Here is a 26,071-nt window from a genome sequence, read left to right on the forward strand (position 1 = left end):
GACGGTCCTTTCTTCTACATTCATTCTTTTGAACACAGCACATACATAATCGCACGTTGTTTTATTGCTTCTTGTAATGATGTTGCTCGATTTGGCCCTGCTCCTATCGGCAGCCTCTCTGGCCACCGGCGCCAGTATTCCCCGTCAAGATCCAGATATCCTCAATGCCCGTCAAGACTCAGGCGACCCAGGTCTCCAAGACATTCCTACAACAGCCAAGCCCGACAACACATTCAGTAACGGTGCTGCAATGATCGCTGGCTCGGGCACAACAAATGAGACTCCGCCAGAGGTTTACGGCAACCGGAGTATTGACCTTCCCTTCGGTCGTCTTTACGTATGTAACTTTGGAGTTCTTCTTCTTTTGTTTAACCATATCTGGAGCCTTGAGACAGGTCGACCGAGTGTCTACTCCGCAGACTATTCTCGAAGCTCGGTATCCCATCACGATCAGACTATACTGACTTCGAAATCTTTGTCCAGCATGGCAACATGAAGTTCTTCTCTGCGGGTCAATTGAACACGCCGACAGGTGACACAGACGAGTGGTTACCTCAAGGGACCGACTCGGCGACTCAGAGTGCTTGCGGAATACCCGATAATGCGTACTCGATTAGCAAAGTCGCTATTCATCCTTACTTCCTCAAATACGTGGACCTCAGCCGTAAGTTTCCAGATGGGATGCATAGACTAATAAGATAAATAATGACTTTTGATGACCAGGCTACTGCATGCAAGATGTTTGCATTTCGTTCTGGAATGAAGATGGCTCTTCAGACATGATGCTCAAAGTCACCGACATCTGCTCCACCGACCCCAACGATCCGACCAGCTGCGCGACACCAGCAGACATCAAGATAGATCGGACCAAGGCAAAAATCATGGAAAAGCTTGACAGCGCTCCAACGGGTGACGTCTACCCTGAGCAGATATGGTGGTTCTTCATGAAATGTTGGGACGATGTAAGTTTGGCACTTCTTAATCTCGAAAGTTAAACTACACGAGGAGCAACTCTGTCATCCATGTCAACCCTTGACTGACGTTCTCGCCACTTCCCAGGGCCTCGTTCAACCCGCCTACGCGGACAATTGGTTCGCCACACCCGCCCTCCCCAACAACCTCGAATGGGCTCAAGCAACTCAGCATCAACAATGGGTAAACAACCAGATTTCCTATCCGCAACAGAATCCGCCGTTGCCACTTTACTTCAATGGTGCGTATGACACTGTCCGCGACAACACCACCTCGCCACCGATTGAAGATTTCGACCCGAACGAGACGTACAGCTGGACACCTATCGCTGGTGGCAAAGGTTGGGGCAACCCGTCCGGCACAGCTAGCGGGACGAGTAACAGTAGCGAGGCAGTTGCTTCAGGCTCCTCTGCTGTAGCTACCACTAGCACTCAAGGAAGCGGACAGGGCAGCGGCCAAGATGGTGGAGTTACCCCTACGACCTCCGCCGCTGTTCCCGCACAGTCCAGCTCTTCCGGTACAGATAACGGATCCGAACAAGATGACTGCGACGAATTGTGATTTTCGGCAGTCACCCATACCCGAGTATTCGAATGACCTTGGTAAGGGCATCTGAGAGGGACTGTATCAGCTTGACGTCAATAATGGGATGGGGATGTTCGGAGGACTTACGAAGCTGAAGATATGCTGGTCGTATCGTGCTGGCTCTGGGTGGCTATGCGTCGCAGGATTGTAGTCTTAATGTCACAAATTCGAATCCTTGCGCAAATGTTTGTCCCAATCGTTGCCCCAGCGTTTCCTCTGCCGGACTCTCTCTTCACACCATATTGCACGAAAATATCCTCACCGGAGGATAAGAATTCAGCCTCACTTTCGTCTTGTCACCCAGGACCGCCGACTTCCGTTTCCTGAGCGTCTTGCAAGCCGAATAGACCAGTATCGTCAGTCCCAGAGCTATCATAGCCAGTGCGATCAACCACGGCGGAGAGATGACCACTTCGTAGTCTCCGCTCCAGTAAGGTAGGTGCCATGGTGACGCTGGTGGTGCATGCGGGGCCGTGGCAGGGGGGCGGGCGATTGTGAGTTCGACGTTCTCGCCGACCTTGGCCACCAAGGGTACTTTCCCCATCTTGCGTGCGCTGGGGGTTTGAAGCGGAGTGCGTCAGTCGGAATTGGAGATGTAGTCTCCGGGTCGTAGTAGAGCAGCTAGGGGCCGGTGGTCGTGCAACCGCGCCAAGAGCTGCAGATGTTTCAAACGCACATATGGGATTTCGCGCTGAAGAGGAAAACGTCCCGATGAATGATGGACTTTCTCTGAAATCGTGATGATGGATAACAAGCGATTTGTGGTAACTCGAGAACTCCGAAATATCTTCCGAAACGCAGGTGAAATAATGAGAGGCATCATCCCGCTACTTATCTTTCTTTCCCCACCGAATTTCCCATCGCGCGAGACACGCGGCGGTGCACAATACTAGAATTTCGTATTCATGGTGACAAAGTCGACCAAACGGCCCGCAACCAACACGAGACGAAAGGCTACGACGCTTCAAGTGAGGGGTCCGCCTGACTTCCAACAGTTCAATGGTACCCGCAAGGCAGAAAGTTCGGACTTGGGAACTTTGAAGCATATTTGTCGTGTTTACCATTTCACTGTGGAGTAGGCCGCAGGAACATACTTAGATAGGATTGTAATACCTAGGTGCGGTCCGTTGGTATAAGATTCCTGGAGAGCGGGAGCGCCCAAACCAACTCGAAACATGTGCGCGCGGAGTATTTGGGAGTTCTGGGACAGAGGGTCTAGACATTGGATTTCTTGCGGCGCGGTACAACATAGAATAGACGGGGAGAGTGGGGAAATAATAAGCCTCAGTACGAGGTCTTGGCAGAGGAAATTGGAGTGCGAGTAGGCGAGAGATCTCGGAATCCGAATGTTGTTGGGGGTATTTAGTTCGTATTAGGTTCGATTCCTAATGGCGCTGGTACAATGGTGTTGCGGTGCTTCTTATTTTCTCCGAAACACTACTTTGTTATAAACGACCACTCTTATTAATGATGTGATGAGCGTCGTAAGCTGAGCCATGGATATAAGATGCGGTATCATCTTCCGGGACACGTGATATATTTTCGTTTCATTTGGAGGCTGTTAAGGACCAGGTGACGCGCACTTTCAAAAAAAAAAAAACCTCGCAATTTCTTGTCGAAACGACCTCGAAGCGCTGGCAGGAAATCACAGAAAGTGTTCTTGGAGATTGGATCAGGGCTCATCACGGCTGACAGAGCCTCTACCTACTCTCGAACTCAGCCCCACGCCGTTGACACTGACGTTGTTGATCGGTTGAAGATCTGCAGATTCGTGCAAGGTATCCGCCCTGAAAAGCTTGGATAGCCGTTGAGCAGACTTGCCAGTACCACACGTGCCAACGGCTATTCCTTCCCCCGAAAGCCTCAATGACATCGATTACATCCTTTCTCATACGACACTACTACTGCACGCTGGCATCATGAGGCTATTCAAAGACTTTGATAGCTGCCAATTTCTCTTTGTCTGGTTCCCCTATTGAGTCTCCAAGCGAACCTTTTTCACTTCCCTGGCCTCCCACATAGTACATCCCCTTCAGCTGAGCAAGGGTTTTCGTCGTTAGCCGTTAATCGCTCATCTGATTTTCTAAGCTACTGCAGGCCTCAACCGTTTATACATGCGCGCGACTCGAACGAGTTATATGTTTGTCATAGTTGATGTCACAGCATTAGTTTTTATAGGGATGCAGGCAGAAATGCTAGTCAGCTGTCAGGTCGTCGGCGCGACTATATCCATATAGGTCGTTCTCTCCCTGCTCTATATACGCTACGCTGGCCCTGGCCTTATGTCAAGAGCCTATTTCGGCAAGGTGCTTCTGGCAACGTCCGTGCAACGGTGGAAGCTTCTTTGAGTGCCGGGCGCCTCTTCCAGGGGTCTTAAGACCATCGATATACCTGAACGAAAACTAGCAGGGTATGAACAGATTGAATCTCTGAGCAGACCTGTATTTGGGAACCCCAAGGGCAGGTGAGAGCGTCCACGGTGAGGTGAAGAACCAATTTATGTGAGGAAGAGGCTTGAAGAACTTGAGAAAGAATGTCCTGAGGACTATACCAGCCACGAAGTCGTAGTGGCATCATGAAGCACATTTCACAGGGTTTTCCTCTACTTCGAAATAGCCGTTGAACTGGTCGACAGCCGTGGTGCAGAATGGCCGGACACAGTCAACTCAATACCCCACGACATAGGCTTGGACGTGGCGAGCGGCGCGAGCAGGGTTCTCCTATACGCGCTGGCGATCACCTCATCTCCTTTGCCATCATCGAGCAGCGGCACCCTTGTTTGAGCGTAGTATGGAGGTCACAGAGCAGAACCATGGCTTGCTAAAGGTGCGGCAGCAAGCCTCAACCACCAATGCCTGCAACCTCCGTCGATCCTTCGTCATGGACAGAAGCTTGGTGACGGTGGTAGCTGGAGACAAATGTGTATATAAAGTCCTCCATCTGCCTTCATTTCTTATCAGCATCTCTCCGTCACCCACAAGCATCAACACCTACATCATTACCAACCCTTCACCAGACCACCAAACATCAACTTTCCTCCCAAAATGAAGACGTCGTTCTTTTCATGCTTGGCTCTGGCCAGCTCATTCGCTTTCGCTGCCCCAGCTGTTGACAGCGCCCTGGTCGACCGTGCCACAGTGTCTCCCTACTATGCTCCTTCTTTGGCGATTCTTACCAGCCTCTACTCGGAGGTCAGACAATACACTGCGGTAATGAGTAAGTCATTATGCCTAACAGCCTCCCCCAAGTACCTTACATATCAAAATGGTTTTGCACTAAGTTGCCCTGATCAACTCCAACCCATGTACGCAAAAGATTGACATGTTCTTACTCAGACGCTACTTCCGCGACTTTGAAGCCCCACACTGCAGGCCAAGATACAGCCGCCGTCAATGCCACGTACAAATCGAACATTGCCTCTATCAACACCGCCATCACCGGCGCTACTGCCGACATCAAAAAACTTCTTGCCAGCCCGGCTCCTGCTAAACGTGAACTCACTCTTGTTTCGCGACAAGCCACCGTGAGCCTTCCGGGTGAGCTGGCTATGATTATTGAAGAGATTGGTGGTACATTGACTGAAATTGTTGCCACCCTCGGATTGAGTAAGCACATTTTTCCCCTTCTGATGGTAATTTCAGAATTAACCGTCAAACTTCCAGCTACCACTCTCTCCTTCCTTGGCCCATTGGTCACATCTTTGGGCGAATTGGTTGCATCTCTCATCCCTGTTGTGAACAATCTGTTGGCTGTTGTGGAGGAATTGCTCGATGGAGTTCTTGGAGGGTTGAGCGCCGCTTTGCTCGGGCTTACTTTGTGAACAAGTGCGATTCAATGAGAACACCAGGGGCGGGCGACACCTCCTGCAGTTTTTAAACGAAAATGTGTTTTCGGCAATGGTCAAGGGTAGAATTGGATTGTATCCAGATGTGTATCGGTACATACTGCGAATATTGTCATTTTCAATCCAAACCTGATTGTACATATTACATATCCTTAAAATTTCTCGATAATTGCGATTTTTGTCAAAGGTTGAGCTACCTGCTAATTTGAGACCTGCAACCCCTGGAAATATTTCCCGACTAGGAGACCTTGGTAGCCGAGGCTTGTCGCGTCTCACCTATCGTCAGCCTCTTGTATGGAACAATTCTTCCCATTGCATATTCACAGAACTCGAGATGGTTCAAGGATTAACATTCTTGTGACTACCAAAAATGGCACCCTCAGATCCCTATCCCTCTCCGCCACCATCCCCCGCCCAGATCGGAGCCGACCCCATCCTCCGCAACGCGCTCCGCTACACACTCAGCGCAAAAGAGTACAAGACTCTCCACCAATATCTCATATCTCGCTCACCGCCAGCCGTAAGGAAACGAGCACTTCCACCACCTAAGTATGCCGCATTGGTGCAGAGCAAGGACGATTATAACGGGGCTGCGATAAGAGCTTCGTTGCGGGTGTTCATCGCTACGCAGACGAGCTTGAAGCTTTGGGAGTTGACGAAGGGGAGTTTCTTCGCTGGAGGGAACCCCCAGAGGTAGGTGAACCTGTCACCGGTACTTCAACCGCTGATATATGGCCACAGGATAAAACCGAAAACCCCCATCCTCAAATCCCCCAACCTCCGGCTCTCCCTCTCCCTCTCCCTCCTCCTACTTCTCCACCGCCTCCTCTTCCGCTTCTTCTCCCGTCTCCGCTCAAATCTGCTCACGAAGGACGCCGCCCCCTTCCGACGGCGGAATCCTCGCATCTCCAGATCCCTGACATCCCGCCTCGCTCCGGCAATCGGCGCAAGTCTGGCAGGCTTCGCGCTCGGCGTTTATCCGGGGGATCAATTAAGGATCACGATTGCTATATATGTGGCGACGAGATCATTGGAGTTTGCGTATATAGCGTTGGAGGAGGATGGGTGGTTTAGGGGGAAACCGTGGTGGTGGGGAAGTTGGTTGTTGATGCCGGTGGCTACGGGTCAATTGCTGCACGCATTTGTTTTCGATAGAGATTGTTTCCCGAAGGTATGCATTCGTCGACTTGAGACAAAAAGAATGTTGCAGAAGTTGACGGTTTCAGGCCTACGGTGACTTCATCCTCGACCACACGCCCAATTACGTCCAACGCAGACCGGCCTCCTATCCCCCAAATCTCTCGTGGCCAAGCACAAACACAATCGTCGATTCGCTGGCCGAGATGTCGCGACTCAATTGGCCGTATGCTCCCTTCGCGGTCTGCTCCGAGAAAGTCATTCCGCTAACAGCCCCTTCCAGACCCTTCATATCCCCGATTCTTTTCCCCTCAACCCAAACCCTCCCACCCTCTCTCACCCAACTAGCACCCATAACCTCCCCCGCCCACCCGTCTCACACCTTCCTTTCATGCGCAACCCTCCATCCATCCACACCCTCCTGCCTGACAACTTTTGTTCGCTACATCCTAACCGCATTCCCTACCCTCGCCAAATTCTTCGCCGCCTACTACACTCTGTTCGCTTTGCCGAAGTGGAGAATGTTCGTGGAGGAGCCGTCGCACGAGCTCAATGCTCTTGCGAAGCGAGTGCTGAGGACGTCGGCTTTCCTGACCGGCGCAATCGGCACGTCCTGGGGCTCCATCTGTCTGTTCCAGAACCTTTTCCCCCGGACGCTCACGCCTTCATCGCGCTGGGTCCTCGGGGGCGCACTCGGCGGCATGTGGGGCTTCGTCGATCGGAGAGGAGGACATGGCCATTTCCTGTATAGCATAAGACTTGGCATCGACAGTTTTTGGAAAGTGGGCAAGAAGAGAGGTTGGTGGAAGGGTGTTCAAGGTGGAGATGTACTGGTGTTCGTCGCGGGATTGGGCATCGTCAACGTTGTTTATGAGAAGAACAGGGGCGCGGTCGGAGGTGTAGGGAAGGGCGTTGGTTGGCTGAGGGGAGAGGAATTGTTTTCCGAGACGGTGGAGAATGACCTCGAGGGGAAAGCGGAGGTTAAGCGGGATTGAACCTCTCCGTGATGTTGAACGAACGATTTCTTGGAACGGCTCGCATGAAACGTTGATGAATCATTCAATGACTCTTTGGAGTCGATAGTTCTGCATCGCTCTTTCCATGCATGCTCCTTGTCCTCTTCCGCTCGAAAATCTCGACATCGCTCACGGGGTATCATCCAGACCACAACGCCATCGCTATGCATTCGTCAAACCACCTCACTCCTCCTCGCCGCACAGATCCTCCAACAACACCATCATCCTGCCCCTCAACTCCGCCAGCTCCGCCTCGGATACCGTCCCCTTCCTCTTTCCCTGCGCCTTGCCATCCCCCTTCGGACTCACCAGTCCCTCCACAGTACAGAAGAACGGCACCTCCAGTTTCTTCAATTCCTTCACGGTAGCGGCCACCATCTCTCTGCAAGCTTGATACACCTTCCTGTCATACATTTTCAGCTCTTCCTCCTCGGAGAACTCGTCCGTCTTCGAGGCGTTGACATGACCGCCGAGTGAACCCAGGACGCTGTCCAATTTCTTCCTCCCCTCCTCCCTGCCCGCTAGCCGTTTCTTCAAGTCCTCGCGCCCGTCCCACCATTGCCGCTCGTGGTCGCGTTGGGTCGTGATGAGATGCCGCACCCTGTGCCCGAACTCGGGATCCGCCGTCGTTTGGCCCGTGACGTGCCGGAGAGCGGGCGCCCAGGTGGTGATCGTGGCGGGACGGTGGCCGGGCGGCGCGTGTGCCTTCTTGGGGCCGGGGGTCGAGGCCGGTGGTTTGGCGGCCGGCGTGGGTTCGGGAGGTGGGCGGGGATAGGACGGAGTGGTCTTTTCTAGGCGGTGGCGTGTTTCGGGGGTCGGAGGAGATTGCTGGGGCTGTGCGTCTGGTGCTTGGGCGGGAGCTGCTTGCGGGTGAGGTACGGTGATGAGAGGGAGCGATGGGTCGTAGGTTGAAGGGTCGTATTCGTCTTCTTCGAGATCGGGGGTTTGAGGTGGCGCTTGAGGTTGGTGATGGGCCCGAAGAGCTTGGGATTGGTAAGTCGCTTCAGGGGCTTGCTGCTGAGACGGGGCATAGGCTCGTAGAGTCTGCAGGATGGATGCTAGATCTGTCTGTGGCTGGTAGTTGGATTCCATCGCTGCTCATTGAGATTCGTAGACACAGGCAACACAGGCCAGTACATGGGATTAGGCTGATTTATTGAAGAGGGGAGATAGGGTGGGCAAGAAATTTGGCAGCACAATGCTGATCAGCGAGGCAAGACTGTGAGCTGGGTTCAGTATCGAATGAGGTTGCCATTGACCCATTGGCTTATGGACTCTTCCTGCTGCTCATAAGCAATAAATAAATGGATCAAATGCCATCTATGGGATTGGCCCTGAGTAAGACAGAGGGTTTAGGCGAATACATGAGCGCTGCTTGAAGACATTCATGCTCGTCATCCCGCCGCGGAGGGTGCTTCTAAACCTCAGCCAACGCTAGTGTACAGTACCGGAGAGCCATTAGGCCGACCCAGCCACATTCCCCTGATTAGTAAGAGATTGCAGTAGTAAATAGGGGACACGTCCTGGCTGATCTTACCGTCTTCCCCATACCTCGCTGTCGCCACCTCTACCCTCCCACCCCTCCCACACCTCGCTATCGTCAAATCTTCGCGTATACCATTCCCAATAGCCTTAATGTCGTACCCCCGCCTCGTACGCCAGCCCCCACAGTATGAGGGCTTTGAGGATATCTAGGAGGAGCTCGATTGGTATGGTAGTAACCCCGAGGGTATTGATCGAGACCGCACCCCGGTACTCGAACGAATTTTTACTACTCAAGGAAGAAGATAGTAGCCCCAGCGATGGCGAATGGAGCAGGCCCACCTATTCTGACGCGTCCAGATCACCGTCGCCCCCCTCGAAGCCCTCTACCTCCCCCTCCTCCCACAAACGTAAGGCGTCTACCTCCTTAGACGAGCGGAAAGAATACCCCCGGAGCTGGCGTCAACAATGCTGAAGTTACCCCCTTATACCCCAGAGACGCGTCAAGCTGCTTTCTCGTTAGGCACACCTATTTGCTGGACAGTTGAAGAATTCGACGCGTACTGGCCTTTGGTAGACAATTTCTGGGTATGCAATAAGCCTATGATGGGCATGATATAGCCAGAATAGAGGTGCCTCCGGGGTGGTATCGCATGGAGGATGCGGAGTAGATAGCCCCCCAATGGAACGCCCAATGGAACCCCTCTGTGGCGACAGCGAGGTGTCCCTGAACCCCCCATAGTAGACTGCCAACTCCGCTACATCCCCTATATAAATTCCGCCCTAACAGGTAGCAATACAGGCGGACTGCGATGGCTAGCCTAAAAGCCTTCCCCGCTCTATTCCCCGCCCTATTGTAAGTAACAGCGAGGTCGCTAACGACGACAACGATGTCTCGGCGACGTCGCGCCTTATTTTGGTGTGGCGCCCATACAAATATGGCGCAGCCACCCTGAAACTATGCTAACGGTATTTTATTTAGCATTGGCTGAGGTATAGAAGCACCCGCCGCGGATCTCGCCGCGCCAGACTTTTCCTCCATCTTTTTTCCTCAATCCCATTGACCGTACTTGGAGCTGATAGCTCATGCATAATAGCAATCAACCCCAATTCCACAGCTCCCTCACCCACCATGTCCCGCTCCGCCGCCGACGCAACCCGCTTCACCGCCACCTCTCCCCACGCCTACGCCAGACCTACCCCCATAAATCGCCCCGACCCCTCGACACACTCCGCCTCCGGCACGCCCCGACCCAATGCCAATGCCGCGCTCAATCCAAATCCTCGCATGCCCCCACCCCCAATAGATCCAAAAAAAGGTGCCCTGGGGAGCGCGCCACCGGGGGAGACAGCAGCGGAAAAAGTAGCAAGGCTACGCCAGGCGAGGTTACGAGAGAGAGAGGCGCAGATAACGACCTGGGATAGAGTCGTGATCAGGGGGAGGGTGTGGGCGGATCGAGCACACAAGGTTACGGTGGTCAGTCTTCTCGGGTTCTCAAGTATGTATTACCCCCTTTCGCCGACAGAGCTTCTTACGTTCCTCCCACGGGGCATCTGCTGACCGTAGTGTGTGTACGACAGTCGTCGCAGCGGCGATAACAGGCTTCGCCCTCACCGACATGATCCTGCACAATCGCCGCAAACGTTCAGCCTTCTACGCCGAACAACGCGCCATCTACTCCCAGCGCCTGATCGAGGCCATCGAGACGGAAAAATCGGGCATGCCCCTCGACGAAGACCAAACGCTCGTCATCAACCGTGAGAGAGCACGGGTGCAAGCTGAAGAGGCGGCGAAGGAGAGATCTTGGGGGAAGAGCATCAGGGGGATGTTGATGGGGGGTTTGAAGGGTGATGAGGAGGAAGGGGAGAGAGGAGGGAAGGTCGCAGTACCAAGTGAGGAGGAGATTCTGAAAAAGCTCGGCGTGACCCAAACGTCGATACTCGAGCGAGCGGCGCAGGCGGATAGGGATTCAGCGCCTAAGACTACGGACTTGGGCCACAGCAGTGAAGAGGGCAGGAGAGATGGTACCGGTATACTGCGGGCTGTGGCGGAGAAGAGGAGGGAGGGGGAGAGAGCGATGGAAGCTGCTGGAGTGAGAGGGGGACCGTTAGATCGGATGGCTGAGGGGCCGGTCCAGGCCGTTGGGGGTACGATACATACCGCTGAAGAGAAAGCTGGGAGTAGAGGCGGTTGGAGCAACTGGTGGGCGGGAAAGTGAGGGGTGAAGAGTTGAATGTACCATATATCATTGGGGTTGTACATGGTCGATGGCATAACTTTTGATGAGCCTGGTGTACCAGAAGGGACACTCGCCCTCGCAGACTGCCACCTGCATGATAATCCGCCAGCCCCAAAGGCTTGAGATATTTGATATCATGATAAAAGTGCCCTCAAATGAATGGCATGCGTGATTTGGCCTCTATGAGGACAGGGACGGATGCCGAAAGACGGTCAATCCTGTAGGTGTACAGCCGTTTCATAGTCACAATTGGCGAATTGGATCATGAATGCTATGTACAATAAGTAATGCTGCATGATCGTAACTAAAGTATTTTCTCATTCCACCAAACCATCCGAACCCAAGCCTCGTGGAGGTAAATCAGCATTGTCTTAGAATCGAAAAGAAGTTCTCCGCCAAAGAATAGAACAGGTGAGTAACACAAGTACGCCTTCGATAAAGAGGACCGCATGAGGGGTATCATACCATTATACCATCATGCACCGTTACGCCGTTGAACGTGGACCATGTCGTGGCCTCATCTCATCTACCCCTACCAGAAGCTGCACCAACCGATATAATGCTGGCACAGATTCTCCACATTCGTCGCCTGAGCCACCAATTTTGCGACCTGTCTCTCCACATTCAACTCCTCCTCGGGTCTGAAGTCGCGACCCATCAATTTGTCCTTCACGCGTGCTAACACCTGCACTGCTCTTGCATTCTGCACTTCTTTATCTGCATCGTTGAGATTGTTGTCAAGTACACCAGCTTGCACTGTCGACATACGGCGGGCACGGTAGGAGGCGGTGCGTGGACGCTCCAGTTGAGCAGTTCCCAGGTCACCGACAATGGATTGGCGGCGCTCGGAAGGGAAGGAGGGTTCGTCGGGGGCTTCGCGGTTGCCCAGGCGCCAATTGAGAAGAGGATCATGAATGAAGGCTTCCAGTACCGCCATCAAGGACTCTTTATTGTCGCGAATAACACGCATGACCGCCTCGCAAGCAATCTTGTAGCTGCCGTCGATGTTGCTGACTTCCATCGCAAAGGTGAGCATACGAGTAAGACGGAACGGAACACGTTCAGGGTATTTCTCGCGGTGCATGGCTACCTCGAAGCAATCACCGAAATCGATGTGGATGACCTTGCCCGTAATGCGGTCGAGCATCAAGTTGGAAGGGTGGCGGTCGCCAAGCCCCAGAATGTAGCCGACCATGGACATTGTTGCGAGGGAGCGTGTGAAGTTGGTTCGACGGTCGAGCCAAGATTCGGAGCTCTTGCTCTTAAGCCAGAGGACACGGTAGAGATCTTTACCAGTGGTGTTGTCCATTGCGTAGCTAAATACTTCGACCTTCTGCATGAGAGTGAGATTATCGTAGTCTGGTGCCATCTGCAGCATAATTCTGTGCTCGATGTTGAGCAAGATACGACGGTGCTCACGGTACTCCTTGATCAGGTTGTGCAAGGTATCGCTATTCTCAACCCAGCCCAAAAGGCCTGATTGCTGTGACAACGGTATTGCCGGGTATCTCTGGATATTCAAATGGCGTTTGAAGCTCTCGGTATCAGCGTTCAACAGTGTGTTGATGAGGCCAAAGAGCTGCATTACACGCTCATCTTGACGGATGTCCTCATGCCCTTTCAAGCAGAACTCGTAGATTGTACCGTCACTGCCATACATCCTCATTCTCCGAGGACGCTGCTTCGATTGGATGACGCTCATATGGCGATCAAAGCCAGTGATACTGACGACGGGTTTCCCGCTCCGGTACGTCCCTGGCACAGCCAGATCCAGGTTCTTTGCGTCCTTGAGCTTTGGTGAAATGTAGGCTAGGTCGAGGCTCATGATGTTCAGCAGTTGTCGCGAGATTCGACGAAATACTGAGTAATATAGATCCCATGCCTGGTTTAAATCACCATCCTCACCAGTCTGGCGATAAATGTTGCACCAATGCTGAGCTTCCTGCAAATCTCGCCCAAATGATTGAGCAAAAGATATCTCTCGGAGTGTTTCGGCTCCCTGTTCATGATGAGCGATGGCTGGCCAAGTGGAATCGAAGAGCAAATTACCTTGGCTAGTAGGTCATGTAAAGGTCCGAGCGTTGCAAACATGCCTTCGATATCTTTATCTCCAAAGTACCTAGAAACTTAGCACGCTTTTCAAGCATTAAAGAGGTACCTGTAGACGTACAATCGCGATGCTTCCTCCAAGCCTTCGTGCCAAAGCTCGTGCCATAATACGGCAACTCGAATAAGCTCCTGGCTCACGAGATGCGCTTGCTCTACTAAGCCCGGGCTGTGCTCCCGCATCTTCTCCATGATCTGCGTAGCAGACTGAGAGCGTCGAGCGACGTGAGATTTGATAGTGACGGTCAATGGATACACTAATGCTTGCGGATGAGCTTTGCCAACCTCGGCGAGGAGACGATGAATTGATCCTCGAACACGGTTGTTAGGCTGATTGATTCGTGCAATCAGTTGCGGAATAACCTCGAGCCAGGTATCGATGCTGACATCGTTGAGACCTTCGAGCACAGCCGTGTTCACTTCCACGTCTCCACCATGAGCGAACCATAGCGTCAGCAATCGAAGCGTATCTTGTAACGAGCTGGAAGACGCCAGAGCGATAGATTTGAAGAAGCCTACGATCGCAGGCACCACATGGCCGGTTACCATGGAGAGAGGAAGGGCACTGCTCTCGCGCTTGGCTTGTGCTGTCAAGGCTGTGACGACTTCAAAATTGGCCAGCGCCCACGAGTGCCAGGCTTTGTACCAGTTCTTGTTGTGTGAAGTTGCATGGGAGTAAGCGTCGATGATTTCGCGGACATGGTTGGATTCCCAATTGCCATGTATCAGGGCCGTCATCCAGTCGCCTTGCCTGATGTAGCATTTGGCTAACAGCTTGCTGAGACTGCTTATGTCGCTACGAGGGAGTCTAGGACCTACACCGTTTTGGCTATTTAAATCCAGCATAAGATTTGTTGCACCAAAGTTGCTGTTTCCGCTCGCTGTGTTTGCCGCGTCTGAAGCGTTGAGCACTTCGAGTTGATGAGACAAATCGGCTGTGAAGGCTCGAAGCCTACGGAGAGATTGTTGTTGTTGACCTGTGGACCAGCTGTATTTAAGTTGTGCATACAAAACCTCCGGCACGGCAGTAGGGCCTTGAAGGGTAGCTTGTGCGGACAGGCCGCTCTCAAGCTGGGCTTGGCCGTCGACAGTGTGACCACTAACATCATGCAGCAGGTGAAGGGATTTCTCAGCTAAGCCTTGGCGGCCGTTCTTCCGACAGAGATTGGCAAATTTGATCCACATGTCGATGTTCTCTCTGGGAGTGAGGACAAGTGCTCGCACTTTTAGCATTTTCTGCCAGACGTCAATATTGGGTTGACAGCCTCTGAGACGCTTGGTCCAGGTGTCCCTCATCGTTTGTCGCTTCTCCTCGTTGCCCGCGATCTTTTTATAGACGATGATCTCCTCGAGTTCAGCGAGCATCTGTACGCGAACGACGGTACCGTAGGCTCGGTTATAGGACTCTCCAAGCAATGCGCATAACTCTGCATCGAGACCATCACGAGCTTTCTCGATATGTACTGCAGCCTGTTCGAATTGATTGCGATGGATCGAAAGGATGGCAGTAAACCAGGCCCGATCAATAGAGTGGGGCTTCATGCCCTCGAGATAGGTATCCATGCGTTCCCACTGGCCTTGACCCCAGGCGGCGGCAGATGCCAAAGGGGCAATGACACGCCGCTGGTCACTAGTAGCGAAGTTCCATTTCAGGTCAGCGAGATCGGCTAAGATATCCCATTCACCAAGAGCGTGGAGACATTTCATCTTGCCCATAGAAATCTCAAAAGCAATTGTATCGTCTGTAATGGGCTGCTGCTCGCGTTTCTCGTATGCCGCCAGAGCTTCGTCCCAGCGCTCAAGCTTTACGTACCAACCTTCCTTGAAGTCGAAGTCGCGGTACTTTTGAGCATTGCGCAGGATCCCAACAGCAGCATCCGTTTGTTGCAGCTGGTTGTTGATGGAAATGAGCGCTTCGACAGTACTGGGGGTCTTCTCTTCTTCAAACTCCAACTCCTTGTAATGCAATGCTTTCGCAAAGGCGTGGTTCTTGGCGGCATATGCGCCTAGATTGCGAATGTCGATAGGAAGCGCTTTGTCGTCGTGCTCCATGAACTCGCAGAGATTCAACAGCACCTGCATGATCTCAGGAGGAATATAAGTTGATGACAAGGCTGTCTCAATAGATCGTAGAAGCTCTTCCTGATATTGTTCGTAGAGCTCAGTCCAGCATGATGCAAACGCAGAATTGAATAACTCTCTCGCAAGGGGCTGGTATAGGCTGGCCAAGCCAGCGCAAGCTCGCAGCGCGTGAGATGGTGACTCTTTGAGCAGTTCGACACTGAAGCGCCGTATCCACTCGTGCCAGTCCTCGACTGTGGATTTCTGTGAAGCTTCCCAAGCATTCTTTAGATGTTCCTGATTAACTGGTAACTTCTTTTGGCCGACCTCTGCAACTCCAGAGTCATCGCCGAGACCCCCGTAGTGCTCATCTGGGCTGAGATCTTGGGGAAGAGGCTCTCCCTTCCGTAGCTTCGTGATAAGGATGTCATAGTTGTGGTGAGGGACATGATTCGCAACTAAGACTTTGTCGACAGTCCAGACATAGAGTAGGTACTCCTGTCCAAGCTGGAAGACGTAAGCGCAGATGCAGTCGAGCGCTGCTTGTCTCAGGAGCTGCTCCTTCCCAGCAAATAACGCCGTCAAACTGTGTATGATCAATGATGCATAATCTGATATATTGACCAGCCTCGATATCTTTCCAATGGTGTCGATAGCTGCCTTTCGTATAGCGACGGGGTTTGACTGATTCTCGAACATACGGACGAGGGATGGAATGATCATATGCATATGTTCTTCGGCGCTCTGACCAAATACCAAAATGGTATGTAATACCCTCTCGGATGCGGTCCTACGGACTGACACATCGTTGTCAAGCACGCCGAGCATAAGTGGGAGAATCGTTGTAATGCGACCCTTGAACTCACCCTCCAAGGCTCTTGACAATGATTCAACTAGCGAGAGAATCGTTGCTTGCACGGAGCTACTCACAGACCAAAAGTGCTCGACGAGCTCGACGAGGGGATTCGCGAAGTTTCGTATATGGACGCGGACTATAGATACCAGAATTGCTAGCTGATTGAAATAAATCTCAAGCCGCGTGTTTGGTGCGGCGCGTATAATTGTTAAGAAGCTTGGGATGATTTCGGGCAAGAATGGTATACACCGTATTCCAAGGGTTTTGAAGATGGTCACAATGGCCTCAATGACCGCAGTGTGGTATTGGGATAAAGAAGGATCGGCTAGAATAGTCTGCGTTAGTATGTTGAAGACGACCTTGGGATAATAATCCTCGTTTGAGGGCGTCATCCCCTCTATCACAAGCCCAACGTCCGAGACTAAATCGGCAGCATTCCTCAGACGAGCTTCAGAAGATACTTCGAGGATCTCTTCATGCTTGTAAGGATCCTGAGCGCCCAGGGTTCCTAGGAGCTTGATAGTCTCTTTTCGCGACCCTCCTGGCTGTTCTGTCTTAATGATGTTTATCAAGATGTCAAGCAGTTGGGGAAAGTCTTTGTATGGTTCGATAACATATCCTGCATGTCTCCCAAATTGGCCAAGAGTGTGTAGTGCGGCATCTCTCTTACGCTGAGAGCTCAGATCTTGAAGGGCCTCCACGATCGTAGGCATGATAGTTGGAAGGTATGGCACTAAGACGGTCCCACCGGTAGTTGCAAGCTGTCCAATCGCTGTGATGGTCGTTGCTGCAATTATGGCATTCGAATCTTCAGCGTTTGGAAGAAGGGTCTTGACCAGGACGTCACAGTACGGCTTGGCAAGCCGAGATGCATTTGCGATTACCAGTCCAACAAGCTTAGCTCCGTCCTCTTTACTCTTGGGGCTTTGGGAATTCTTGATGCTCATGATAAGATTCACAAGGACCTTTCGTAATGACGGAAAGACGTGTGCTGGGTTGATAGCAGTGAGACGACCCACGATGACAATGGCGGCTTGTCGAACTTCGAAATCGGAGTCGTTAACTGCAAGGAAGACATGACGAATATTCTCTGGCTTGGCAAGGTGCTTGTCAAATTGGTCGTTGAGAGCTTGGAGAACGGTTCGTCGAATGTCAGGATCCATGTCTGCCACTCCTAATGCCAACAGTCTCTCAATGACGTCTCCGACAACTCGGATGGCATGGAAACTGGTCTGGTAGATGATGGGATCATGTACAAAAAGCTGGCAGCAGGTCAGTGCCGCTGCTTTTCGAACCTTTGGATTGTTGCTTTCGGTATATCGCATGGCGACATCTCGCACAAATTCATTAAGCCCATGACCAGTGAAGTCGAAACCGCCCAAAGTGACCAAAGCCAGTACTATCTCGGAATCTTTGTGTTCTGCCACTGAGAGGTTGAAGTCCTTGGCAAAGGCAGGTAAAGGCGGAATCTTATTCTCGGGGCATCCTAAGGGTCTGAAAGGACGGCCTGACAGTACAAGACTGAGTAGGTCGAGAAGCTTTTCTTGGATCTGATGCTTGACTGGATGAATGTAGTGCGCCATATCGACCAGAGCTTGCGTAAGGGCTTCACTGAGCCCACAAGCAAACACTGGATCCAGCAAAGCTTCCATATATTTGGTAAGAGCCATGCCAACTGCGATCGAGAGCATGCTGATACACTGGAAGACTGGTCCTTCATCAGTACCAATGCGGTTTCGTCTGTTACGTGGTCAGTATAGGGGAAAAGCCGGAGAGGCTGAAAGGACCTTACGCTTTGAGACTGAGACCCTCCCTTATGTAGAGGACAATGCCATCGAGGTATGGTGCAATAGCGCTTGAGACCGCATGTGCGACTTTTCCGATTGCCACGAAAGCTGCATTTCGCTCTTTATCCTTCTTGAGCTGACCTTGTAGGAAAATCATGAATTTGTGTAGGTACTGCGAGGAAAACGTCTCTGGTGCGTATCCGGCAAGTATTGGAATCATTATCACAACCTGAGTGCGTATTCGAGGCTCGCGATGGTCTTTGAGACGAAGAGTGATATCTGCCACATCTCGATAGTGTTCGCGCATAAACATGTTACCTTTGAGGAGGAGCTCTTTCATGATGAGCAGTGATCCATGGATAGTGTCTTGACTGGGTGACTTGAAGCCTTGAAAAGCATCATCGTAGACTCGTTGAAACCATTGTTGACGGAGGTGGGCGTCTCTAGCAGCAATTATTTCGAAGCAGGCACCTACAGCTTCGGCAGCTGTTTCACGGATGAGCACTTTCGGATCTCGGAGGGCGACTAGAATGCAGTCGAAGATTTGTGGTACAAATGCGTAGAGCAGGGTAGGAGAATTCTTAGCGAGCTGTAGTATGATCAGCACAGCTGCAAACCGTCGAGACTCTTGTCTATCGGACTGTAGCCACTCGAGGGCTGAGGAGATTTCGGCCTCGACAAGTTCAGCTGTGAGTGCCCCACCAGGCACTGCAAGGCGACCCAAAGCTCGAGCTGCGTATACGAGGACGGTATTATCATTGCTTCTTAGAGCTGCCTTGAGGAAGTTGGAGAAGCGTGTCGTCTTCTGAGCAGCATCGTCACCATCGAAGCTGATGAGCTGCTCGATTGCCAGAATCCCGCTTATTTTTTCGGAGGTGTCGTTGCTTTGTACAACGAGTGCAGATATCTTGCTGTTGACAGTATTGTAGTACTCTTGGAACTTGTCCGAAGGTAGTGCTGTGATTATGAACAATCAGCCCGTGCAAAATGAGCAGGGTGAGCAGAAGGACTTACCTCTGGCGGCCGAAACAACTAGGTCTCGCAAATCGTAGGAAGCTCGCAGCCGGGATTCATCGTTCTTTGATTTGAGCTCGATAAAGGCCCGGTTGAGAGCCTCCATAGCCTGCGCAGCCATGACCTTGGGATTGGATTGTATTTTGTCGAAGTGGTCCCAGACGAAATGTAGTGAGTCGGGGCTGCAAGGCTTACATTCATGAGAGCTGCCTGGGGGCTCGCCTAGTGCATGGCCTTCTGCAGGCCGCGATGACTCAAGGTCGTTATGTGTGTTTGATGTATATGTATCGGAGGTAATGACAGTTGAAGCTGGAGTAGAGGGGGGACTTTCACCGAGCTCGAGATGGAACTGGAGCGCATCCTCTTCACCGTCTGCATCATACTCGTGGGGCTCTTGAATCCCTGTCATCTTAGCCTGACGGGTAGGGCGTAGTGTCCTTTTCGCTTGAACTTCGGTAGAACTTGTGATGGTGTGGGTTGCAGGAAGGTTAGCGAGATCACTAGGATCTATCCAACTTTACGGCAATGGATGGATTTCTATGGCGATGCATGTGGTCTTAGCACCGAATATTGTGTGGCAGCAATAATGCTTTTGAGAATGTGACATAGCCTATTTCAAGCACAACGACAGACAGAGCAGATTATCCGGCAAGACTGCGGCCGGCTTCCCTGATACTTGAAAATCAAGTAAGAATATATGTATTTTCCTTAAATGCATCTCCTCAAAATCAACTCGGGTTACGTTTTGTCTGGCTCTTTTTCTTTGTGGTATCTTAGTTGGCATTTTATAGGGTTCGTTCCCGGTGCCCATATTCAATACCTCTTGGACTTCGCTACCAGAGGCTGCCTATTGTCGGTTTCTACGTTGAATCCGGTCTATAAACAATTCGAGTTGACCCTTGATGCGCCACAATATATCCTCAAACTCTACTGATCAGCCAGCGAACAGCGACTTATGAGCATGTTTAGCTATCGGTTTGTTGCAATCGTGGTCAAACATGGAGTGAACGATTTTGAAACTGCCTGTAATGTGGAATGAAGGGCTCGGTTGGTTACGAAACCATAGTCTCACGATGACCGTCACTTTCAAACGCTTCAATCCAGGCAGTGTGTGTGGGCCTGTATCCTTACACTCTCTGCTTGGGTTAGGTACTTAGTGCCTCACGTCAGAGTTTCTGTTCCGGTGACCCATCATCGTATGCAATTTTCATGGACTCCAAATCCTTGCAAATCGACCTTGAATATGTCGAGAGTCTACGGACTAGTCTCTTTTGTGGCTCAGGTCCCCTAAGATTGGTAGAAAGAAAGGTTCATGCTGATTTCAAAGCATGGCTACGGAATGGTAGAATTCCATTGTGCTTGAAGCTGCTGCTGGATGGTCTAAGTACCAAGCCGAACTGATGCCGGTCCATTCCCCGTTGATCGGGTCTTTTTGTTTATGTAAGAGTCATGCATGCGCTTCTGTCTTTGTAAACTTAACACTAAGCTTCATCTTTGCGGTAAGTGCTCTTGGATCTATAATGTGAAATGTTCTGATCGCTTCTGTCGTCCTACTGTCATAATCACATATTCTCGTCCTCAACATGCCTCTTCGTTTTTGAAAAGAGATCAGAGGAGGAAAGCACAAGTTCAAGCTAAGGGGTATCATCTCGGCGAGGTACGGCCGGAGCACTTTGGCTGTCTAGATTTGTTTCCCGGTCATGAAGCAAGAATTGAATGCCGCTCGCCTCCTAGGGAAAAAAAAAAAAGGGGGGGGGAAAAAAAAGAAAAAAAAAAAAAAATTTTTTTCCCCCTTTTTTCCTTTCTTCAAACCCCCCCCTTTTTTCCCCCCGAAAAATTTTTTTTTTTTTTTTTTTTTTTTGTTTTTTTAATAAAAATATTTTTTTTAAAAAAAAAAAAAAAAACAATTCATTGCTATCCAAAAACCGGTCTGTCCAGCCTAAGCGCCGACTGCCTGCAGACTCTTCACCGCATCGACAATACTCTCCTTAAGGCTTATGAATTCAATGCCTAGAACTTCTTTGACCCTCGAGTTATCATACTGGTACAGACCACCCTCTGGGTATCCTCCACCTTTGGTGCCTTTTGCGGGCAATTGTTTCTTGAGCTCTGGGAAATTGTCCCTCATGATATCCGCAATCTCTTCATTGCTGAAATAACCTGTTGTGACGAAGAATCTCTTGTTCGCCGCTTCAGGCAACTCGGCAGCTTTGACGTGCGCAAGCGCCAAGTCACGGACATCAGTCCAAACAAATGTGCCTGTAGGCGGCAACTCCTCCTTGGCCTTTCCGGTCATCAGCGCAGCAATCCTTTGATTCGACGTGTTCAGGTTGTCCAAGCTTTGCAGATAGTGTACAATTGGTCCCAAGACTAGTGGAGGGCACATCGTCGAGATTGTGAAGTTTGGCTTCTCCTTTTCCAAAAATTCCCATGACGCTCTTTCGGCAAAAGTCTTGGAGGCGCGGTAGCCATTCGATGGATTTTGGACGGCTTCTTCTTCGGTGATCGGGTTCCAGTCTTTCTCGGAGTATGTGTAGCCGGGCCGGGTGCCCTTTGATGGGTCGATGATTGAGGCGAAAGAGGAGGTGATAACCTGGGACTGTGTTAGCTCTGGTTCATTACGGGGAGAGATTGTGAAGGCGTACCACGCGTTTGACCGTTGGAGCGTGGTTCTTTGTTGACTCCAGAATACCTGTCGTTCCGATGACTGCTGGATCCAGCAGCTCTTTCTTAGTATCCGTGGCGTTGAAATGGAACGGAGATGCTGTATGAATTATGACTTCGAAAGGAGGGTTCGATTGGACTGCCTTGTCGAATGCTCCTGGTTTGGCAATGTCCTCCACTATAACGAAATCGAGTTTGTCTTTGGAGACTTTGGGGTGATTGTCGAGGATCTTTTGTCCTTTCTCTGTAGATCGGACGGTTGTAACCACTGAGTGGCCGCGCTCGAGGAGGATGTCTAGGACATGGGCAGCTATGAAGCCTGAGCCACCTAGTTGTCTACTGTCAGTGACGGGATCTTGATGTTTGAGGAGCGGTCGTGGGCCTCGTACCTGTGAGAAGGACGCGAGACATGTTCTTGTGCTGTCGTGTGGTTCAACTGATCTTTCAACTGAATTGCTGTAGTTTTATGGTCTAGAGGTATTTTCAGGGGGTGTGTATGAGTGCATGAAATCAGTGATGGAAACTCGAGTACATATAGACTTGACTTCGAGGGTACGTCATAGTGTCGTTTACCGGGACTTTGCCCGACCCTAACATTAAGCCCTAAGTCCCCAATGTCCGCTTCTAAATTCAATGTCTCTGAAGACCATGCTAAAATTGGCACCTGCAGATACAGTTGAGCTAGTCGGAGTTTTGGGAGTGTCTATGCGTGAGCGGAGTCCAGAGATGCTGGAGCTGAGCATGGAATAAGGCCCCAACCGGGGCCGAAGCAGCTGCGGTTCATCCTCGAAAGTCGCGCAATTGAATACCGTGACTGCCCTTGTATGAGGATGCGGCAGGGGGTTCCCACCCTTTCAGGACCACTGGATCAGTGATTCTGTAAACTTCAACTCCAAGTGGACGACAGCATTCTAGCATAGGGTCCTCTCCGTCGTTCTTTGCCCAGCCCCATTTGGAGAGGTCCCCTCCTGGACAGGTCGACAAAGCACACAAAACATCGACCTCTGCAAAGAATTCGAAGAAGTCTCCTGATTTTGCTGGGCATGGTTGCATGAAGTATTCACCATTTCTATTCAAGCCAGTCACCTGAAAGACATTTAACACATCGTGAACATCGAATTCTGTTAAGCCATATGGCAGTATGGCACGAGTCAGATTGGAATGACAGTGGTAGTCAAAACCCTGTCCGGAAAGCATCTGGTTGACATATGGATCGCACCGTGTACCAAGTAGATCATGGACCCTACCGCCTGCCTCGTCAACTCCAAAGTGTTCCAAAGAATCGCCAGTGATAGTCACTAGTGGTCGGAGGTATGGAAGGCAGGACCATAAGCGATTGTATTTGGTAACGTGAGACGCGTGCAGCTGTCTCGTCCGAGAAGCCCAGAACCTTTCTCTGGGGTTGTGAAGGTTCCAGATGTTGAGGTCGCCGACCTGTGGACCTTCAGGTGTAGTGATCCGACAAACATGACCTTGTGAAACGATCCATGCGCGACCTGAACGGATTGGCAGTGTGAAGGACTCGATTAGTCCTTTCGACGTCGTTGCTCCAACTCTGGAGTAGAGATGCGGGTCAGCATCAAAAATAGAGCCTTTGAACGCCTGATATGCTGGCACAGGATTATCCCAGATTCAGGCATGATAGCAGATACTTGAGCGATGTAATTGAAATGGATAGCTGGGTTCGGCCACAGATAAGAAGGTCAGAGCGATCTTGGAATTTTGGGGGCGCCTAAAGTATATTGTATAAGATCCCGCTTGGCGCACGATCCGAGGATCCGACCCCGGAGGCGCCCCCCAAAAGCTTGGCTTGCTCTCCAAAGTGACATAAAGTAGGTACTACTTGTACCTTACGTAGAAACCTTCTCAACTAATCCCATCTTGGACTTGTTCCAAGATTCAGTTACTCCCTTATCATAGGCTAACAAGAAGCCAAGATGTCAATACATATCATTTATCATGGCCAGGCTGTCTCCAATTCGCCCAGCTTCCCTTCAGTATACTCACCTGATTCCCGCACGTCAGGCTTAAAATTCAGTATCTTGTTGACACCCACCGTCTATCGACAAGATGTTTTGGTCCAAGAACAGCGATGCCGTCGAAGAGATGGAGCTAGACGCGGAGCTCCAGGATACCCACCACGACGGCAATATTGGAACTCAGGTGCCTGTTGAAGGCAGTGGAGTCAGGCCTAGGGGTCGCATTCTGTACACATTTCAGACGCACAGAGGCCTAAAGAGTAGGCATATTCAGCTGATTGCTCTGGGAGGAAGCATCGGTACCGGACTCTTTGTCGGAACAGGCACAACGCTTTCCTTGGCTGGACCAGCACCCCTGTTCATGTGTACGTATCACTAATCTGGCTTGAAATTATGGTTACTAATGAGTATAGCTTTCATTGTCATATCAGCTATCGTTTGGATTGTGGTTCAAAGCCTGGCAGAGATGACAACGTATCTTCCGGTCGAAGGAGCTTCAGTGCCATTTTATGTCCACCGCTTCTTCGAACCTTCCTTGGCGTTTGCAGCAGGTTGGAATTACTTCTATTCGTATGCGATGCTGGTGGCTGCTGAGATATCCGCTGCAAGTGTTGTTATAGACTATTGGGACAATCCCGTGTACGTATTCGAGGCAACTGAGACAAAGATACTATACTGACAAGAGCATTCTTACAGACCGGTTGCAGCATGGATCACCATTATACTCATCACTGTTGTTCTTCTCAACGTCTTTGCAGTCCGCATCTACGGCGAGTCTGAGTTCTGGTTTGCCTCGATCAAGATCATCGCTATTTTAGGCCTCATCATCCTCGGCATCGTGCTCTTCTTCGGTGGTGGACCCAATCACGATCGACTCGGCTTTCGCTACTGGAATAATCCTGGAGCATTCAATAGCTACCCAAAGCCCGGACTCGGGAATACGGGCAAATTCCTCGCATTCTGGACTTCACTCATCCGCTCAGGCTTCGCGTTCATACTTTCGCCAGAAACCATCACCATTGCTGCCGGTGAAAGTGAGGCTCCAAGACGCAACATCCCCAAGGCGAGCAAGCGTTTCATTTACCGCTTGATAGTCTTCTACATCTTGGGCACACTAGTAGTATCTGTCATCATTGCCTCGAACGATGCAGATCTCCTGCAAGCAGTGAGCAGTGGCACAACGAATGCAGGTGCTAGCCCATTCGTCATTGGTATCAAAAGAGCCGGGATTCAGGGTTTGGATCATGTCGTCAATGCAGTAATCATAACCTCAGCCTGGAGTGCCGCAAACAGCTTTCTCTACGCAGGTAGCCGCTCGCTTTTTAGCCTTGCGATGACTGGTCAAGCCCCAAAGGTATTCACCAAGTGCTGTAATGGTGTCCCATATGTTGCTGTTTTTGCCACAGCCGCGCTGGGGAGTCTTGCGTACTTGAGTATTTCAAACGGATCGGCGACTGTGTTTGCTTGGTTCCTGAACCTGACGACGATTGGCGGCTACGTCGCATGGGTTGTGATGTTCATGACATACTTGGTACTCTCTTCTTTACCCCCCCAACCCTCTCAGGCTGAGCTGACAGAGACTTTTTAGCGCTTCCGGAAAGCGCTCGCCTACAACGGCATTCTTTCCTCAATTCCGTTCAAAAGTCCCTGGCAACCATACACAAGCTATTTCGCCATGATCATGCTCATTCTGCTGTGCCTAACCAACGGCTTCCAAGTGTTCTTCCCCAGCAACTTCTCAGCAGCATCTTTCCTAGCAGCATATATCACTCTGCCTGTGTTTTTTGCTCTATATTTGGGACATAAACTGTGGGCTCGAACCCCTTGGATACGGTCAATCGAGACGGTGGATGTATGGAGTGGAAAAGAAGAAGCGGATCGACAGGAAGAGGAGGACATGGGACCCTCCATACCTAGGAATCTGTTAGAGAGGATATGGTTTTGGATTGTTTGACGTTTTCTCTTCACGCCTCGTCTCGAGATATCTGTACACTGCTAAGTAGTGTAACTTTTTGCACATTATCTCGTCTATCGTTTCATTGGCACCATCAAATTCGGACGTCTATCCTTGGCCGTTCATTCCAATTGTTCCTCTCATCTGCCTTGAATTTGAGAACGCAGAATGTCATGGTCAGGGAACGAGTCAAAACTCAACAGATCTCAAGCTGAGAAAGACCACAAACTTCTAGTGTAAAGTTGTTTCATTGCTAATGAGTGACGGGGCTCGCGAGTATCCTTCAGATCAGTAAGGGCGGGGCACTTCTAAAGGCAAACTAAAACCATCGTCAAACTCCGGCAAACACCAGATCTATTTCAGAGCACTCAGCA

General features: G+C 51.0%; 9 protein-coding genes across 9 annotated transcripts; 5 read left to right on the top strand and 4 right to left on the bottom strand.

Annotated features, from left to right (window-relative positions):
• Positions 1-76: 76 nt before the first annotated feature.
• HO133_001926 (uncharacterized protein) lies at positions 77-1,533 on the top strand (the record flags this gene model as incomplete). The annotated part of the gene is made up of 4 exons (XM_037292854.1): positions 77-337; positions 484-664; positions 724-962; positions 1,060-1,533. 4 exons carry the CDS (start codon positions 77-79, stop codon positions 1,531-1,533), a joined length of 1,155 nt encoding a protein of 384 aa, XP_037151393.1.
• Positions 1,534-1,687: 154 nt separating this feature from the next.
• Positions 1,688-2,003, bottom strand: HO133_001927 (uncharacterized protein; the record flags this gene model as incomplete). The annotated part of the gene is made up of 2 exons (XM_037292855.1): positions 1,688-1,787; positions 1,858-2,003. 2 exons carry the CDS (start codon positions 2,001-2,003, stop codon positions 1,688-1,690), a joined length of 246 nt encoding a protein of 81 aa, XP_037151394.1.
• Positions 2,004-4,601: 2,598 nt separating this feature from the next.
• On the top strand, positions 4,602-5,377 carry HO133_001928 (uncharacterized protein; the record flags this gene model as incomplete). Its single annotated transcript, XM_037292856.1, has 3 exons — positions 4,602-4,773; positions 4,893-5,162; positions 5,220-5,377. 3 exons carry the CDS (start codon positions 4,602-4,604, stop codon positions 5,375-5,377), a joined length of 600 nt encoding a protein of 199 aa, XP_037151395.1.
• Positions 5,378-5,771: 394 nt separating this feature from the next.
• On the top strand, positions 5,772-7,533 carry HO133_001929 (uncharacterized protein; the record flags this gene model as incomplete). Its single annotated transcript, XM_037292857.1, has 4 exons — positions 5,772-6,094; positions 6,143-6,572; positions 6,628-6,764; positions 6,822-7,533. 4 exons carry the CDS (start codon positions 5,772-5,774, stop codon positions 7,531-7,533), a joined length of 1,602 nt encoding a protein of 533 aa, XP_037151396.1.
• A 204-nt stretch (positions 7,534-7,737) lies between these two features.
• HO133_001930 (uncharacterized protein) lies at positions 7,738-8,646 on the bottom strand (the record flags this gene model as incomplete). Its single annotated transcript, XM_037292858.1, has 1 exon — positions 7,738-8,646. One exon carries the CDS (start codon positions 8,644-8,646, stop codon positions 7,738-7,740), a length of 909 nt encoding a protein of 302 aa, XP_037151397.1.
• A 1,522-nt stretch (positions 8,647-10,168) lies between these two features.
• Positions 10,169-11,255, top strand: HO133_001931 (uncharacterized protein; the record flags this gene model as incomplete). Its single annotated transcript, XM_037292859.1, has 2 exons — positions 10,169-10,535; positions 10,618-11,255. 2 exons carry the CDS (start codon positions 10,169-10,171, stop codon positions 11,253-11,255), a joined length of 1,005 nt encoding a protein of 334 aa, XP_037151398.1.
• Positions 11,256-11,808: 553 nt separating this feature from the next.
• Positions 11,809-19,509, bottom strand: HO133_001932 (uncharacterized protein; the record flags this gene model as incomplete). The annotated part of the gene is made up of 5 exons (XM_037292860.1): positions 11,809-13,275; positions 13,326-13,395; positions 13,447-18,039; positions 18,092-19,043; positions 19,101-19,509. 5 exons carry the CDS (start codon positions 19,507-19,509, stop codon positions 11,809-11,811), a joined length of 7,491 nt encoding a protein of 2,496 aa, XP_037151399.1.
• A 1,530-nt stretch (positions 19,510-21,039) lies between these two features.
• On the bottom strand, positions 21,040-22,175 carry HO133_001933 (uncharacterized protein; the record flags this gene model as incomplete). Its single annotated transcript, XM_037292861.1, has 3 exons — positions 21,040-21,693; positions 21,746-22,092; positions 22,154-22,175. 3 exons carry the CDS (start codon positions 22,173-22,175, stop codon positions 21,040-21,042), a joined length of 1,023 nt encoding a protein of 340 aa, XP_037151400.1.
• A 1,659-nt stretch (positions 22,176-23,834) lies between these two features.
• On the top strand, positions 23,835-25,697 carry HO133_001934 (uncharacterized protein; the record flags this gene model as incomplete). Its single annotated transcript, XM_037292862.1, has 4 exons — positions 23,835-24,108; positions 24,157-24,382; positions 24,440-25,274; positions 25,332-25,697. 4 exons carry the CDS (start codon positions 23,835-23,837, stop codon positions 25,695-25,697), a joined length of 1,701 nt encoding a protein of 566 aa, XP_037151401.1.
• Positions 25,698-26,071: the final 374 nt, after the last annotated feature.

Source organism: Letharia lupina (genome assembly GCF_014066315.1).
Source record: "Letharia lupina isolate WasteWater1 chromosome Unknown contig_13, whole genome shotgun sequence".
Lineage (NCBI taxonomy): Eukaryota > Fungi > Ascomycota > Lecanoromycetes > Lecanorales > Parmeliaceae > Letharia > Letharia lupina.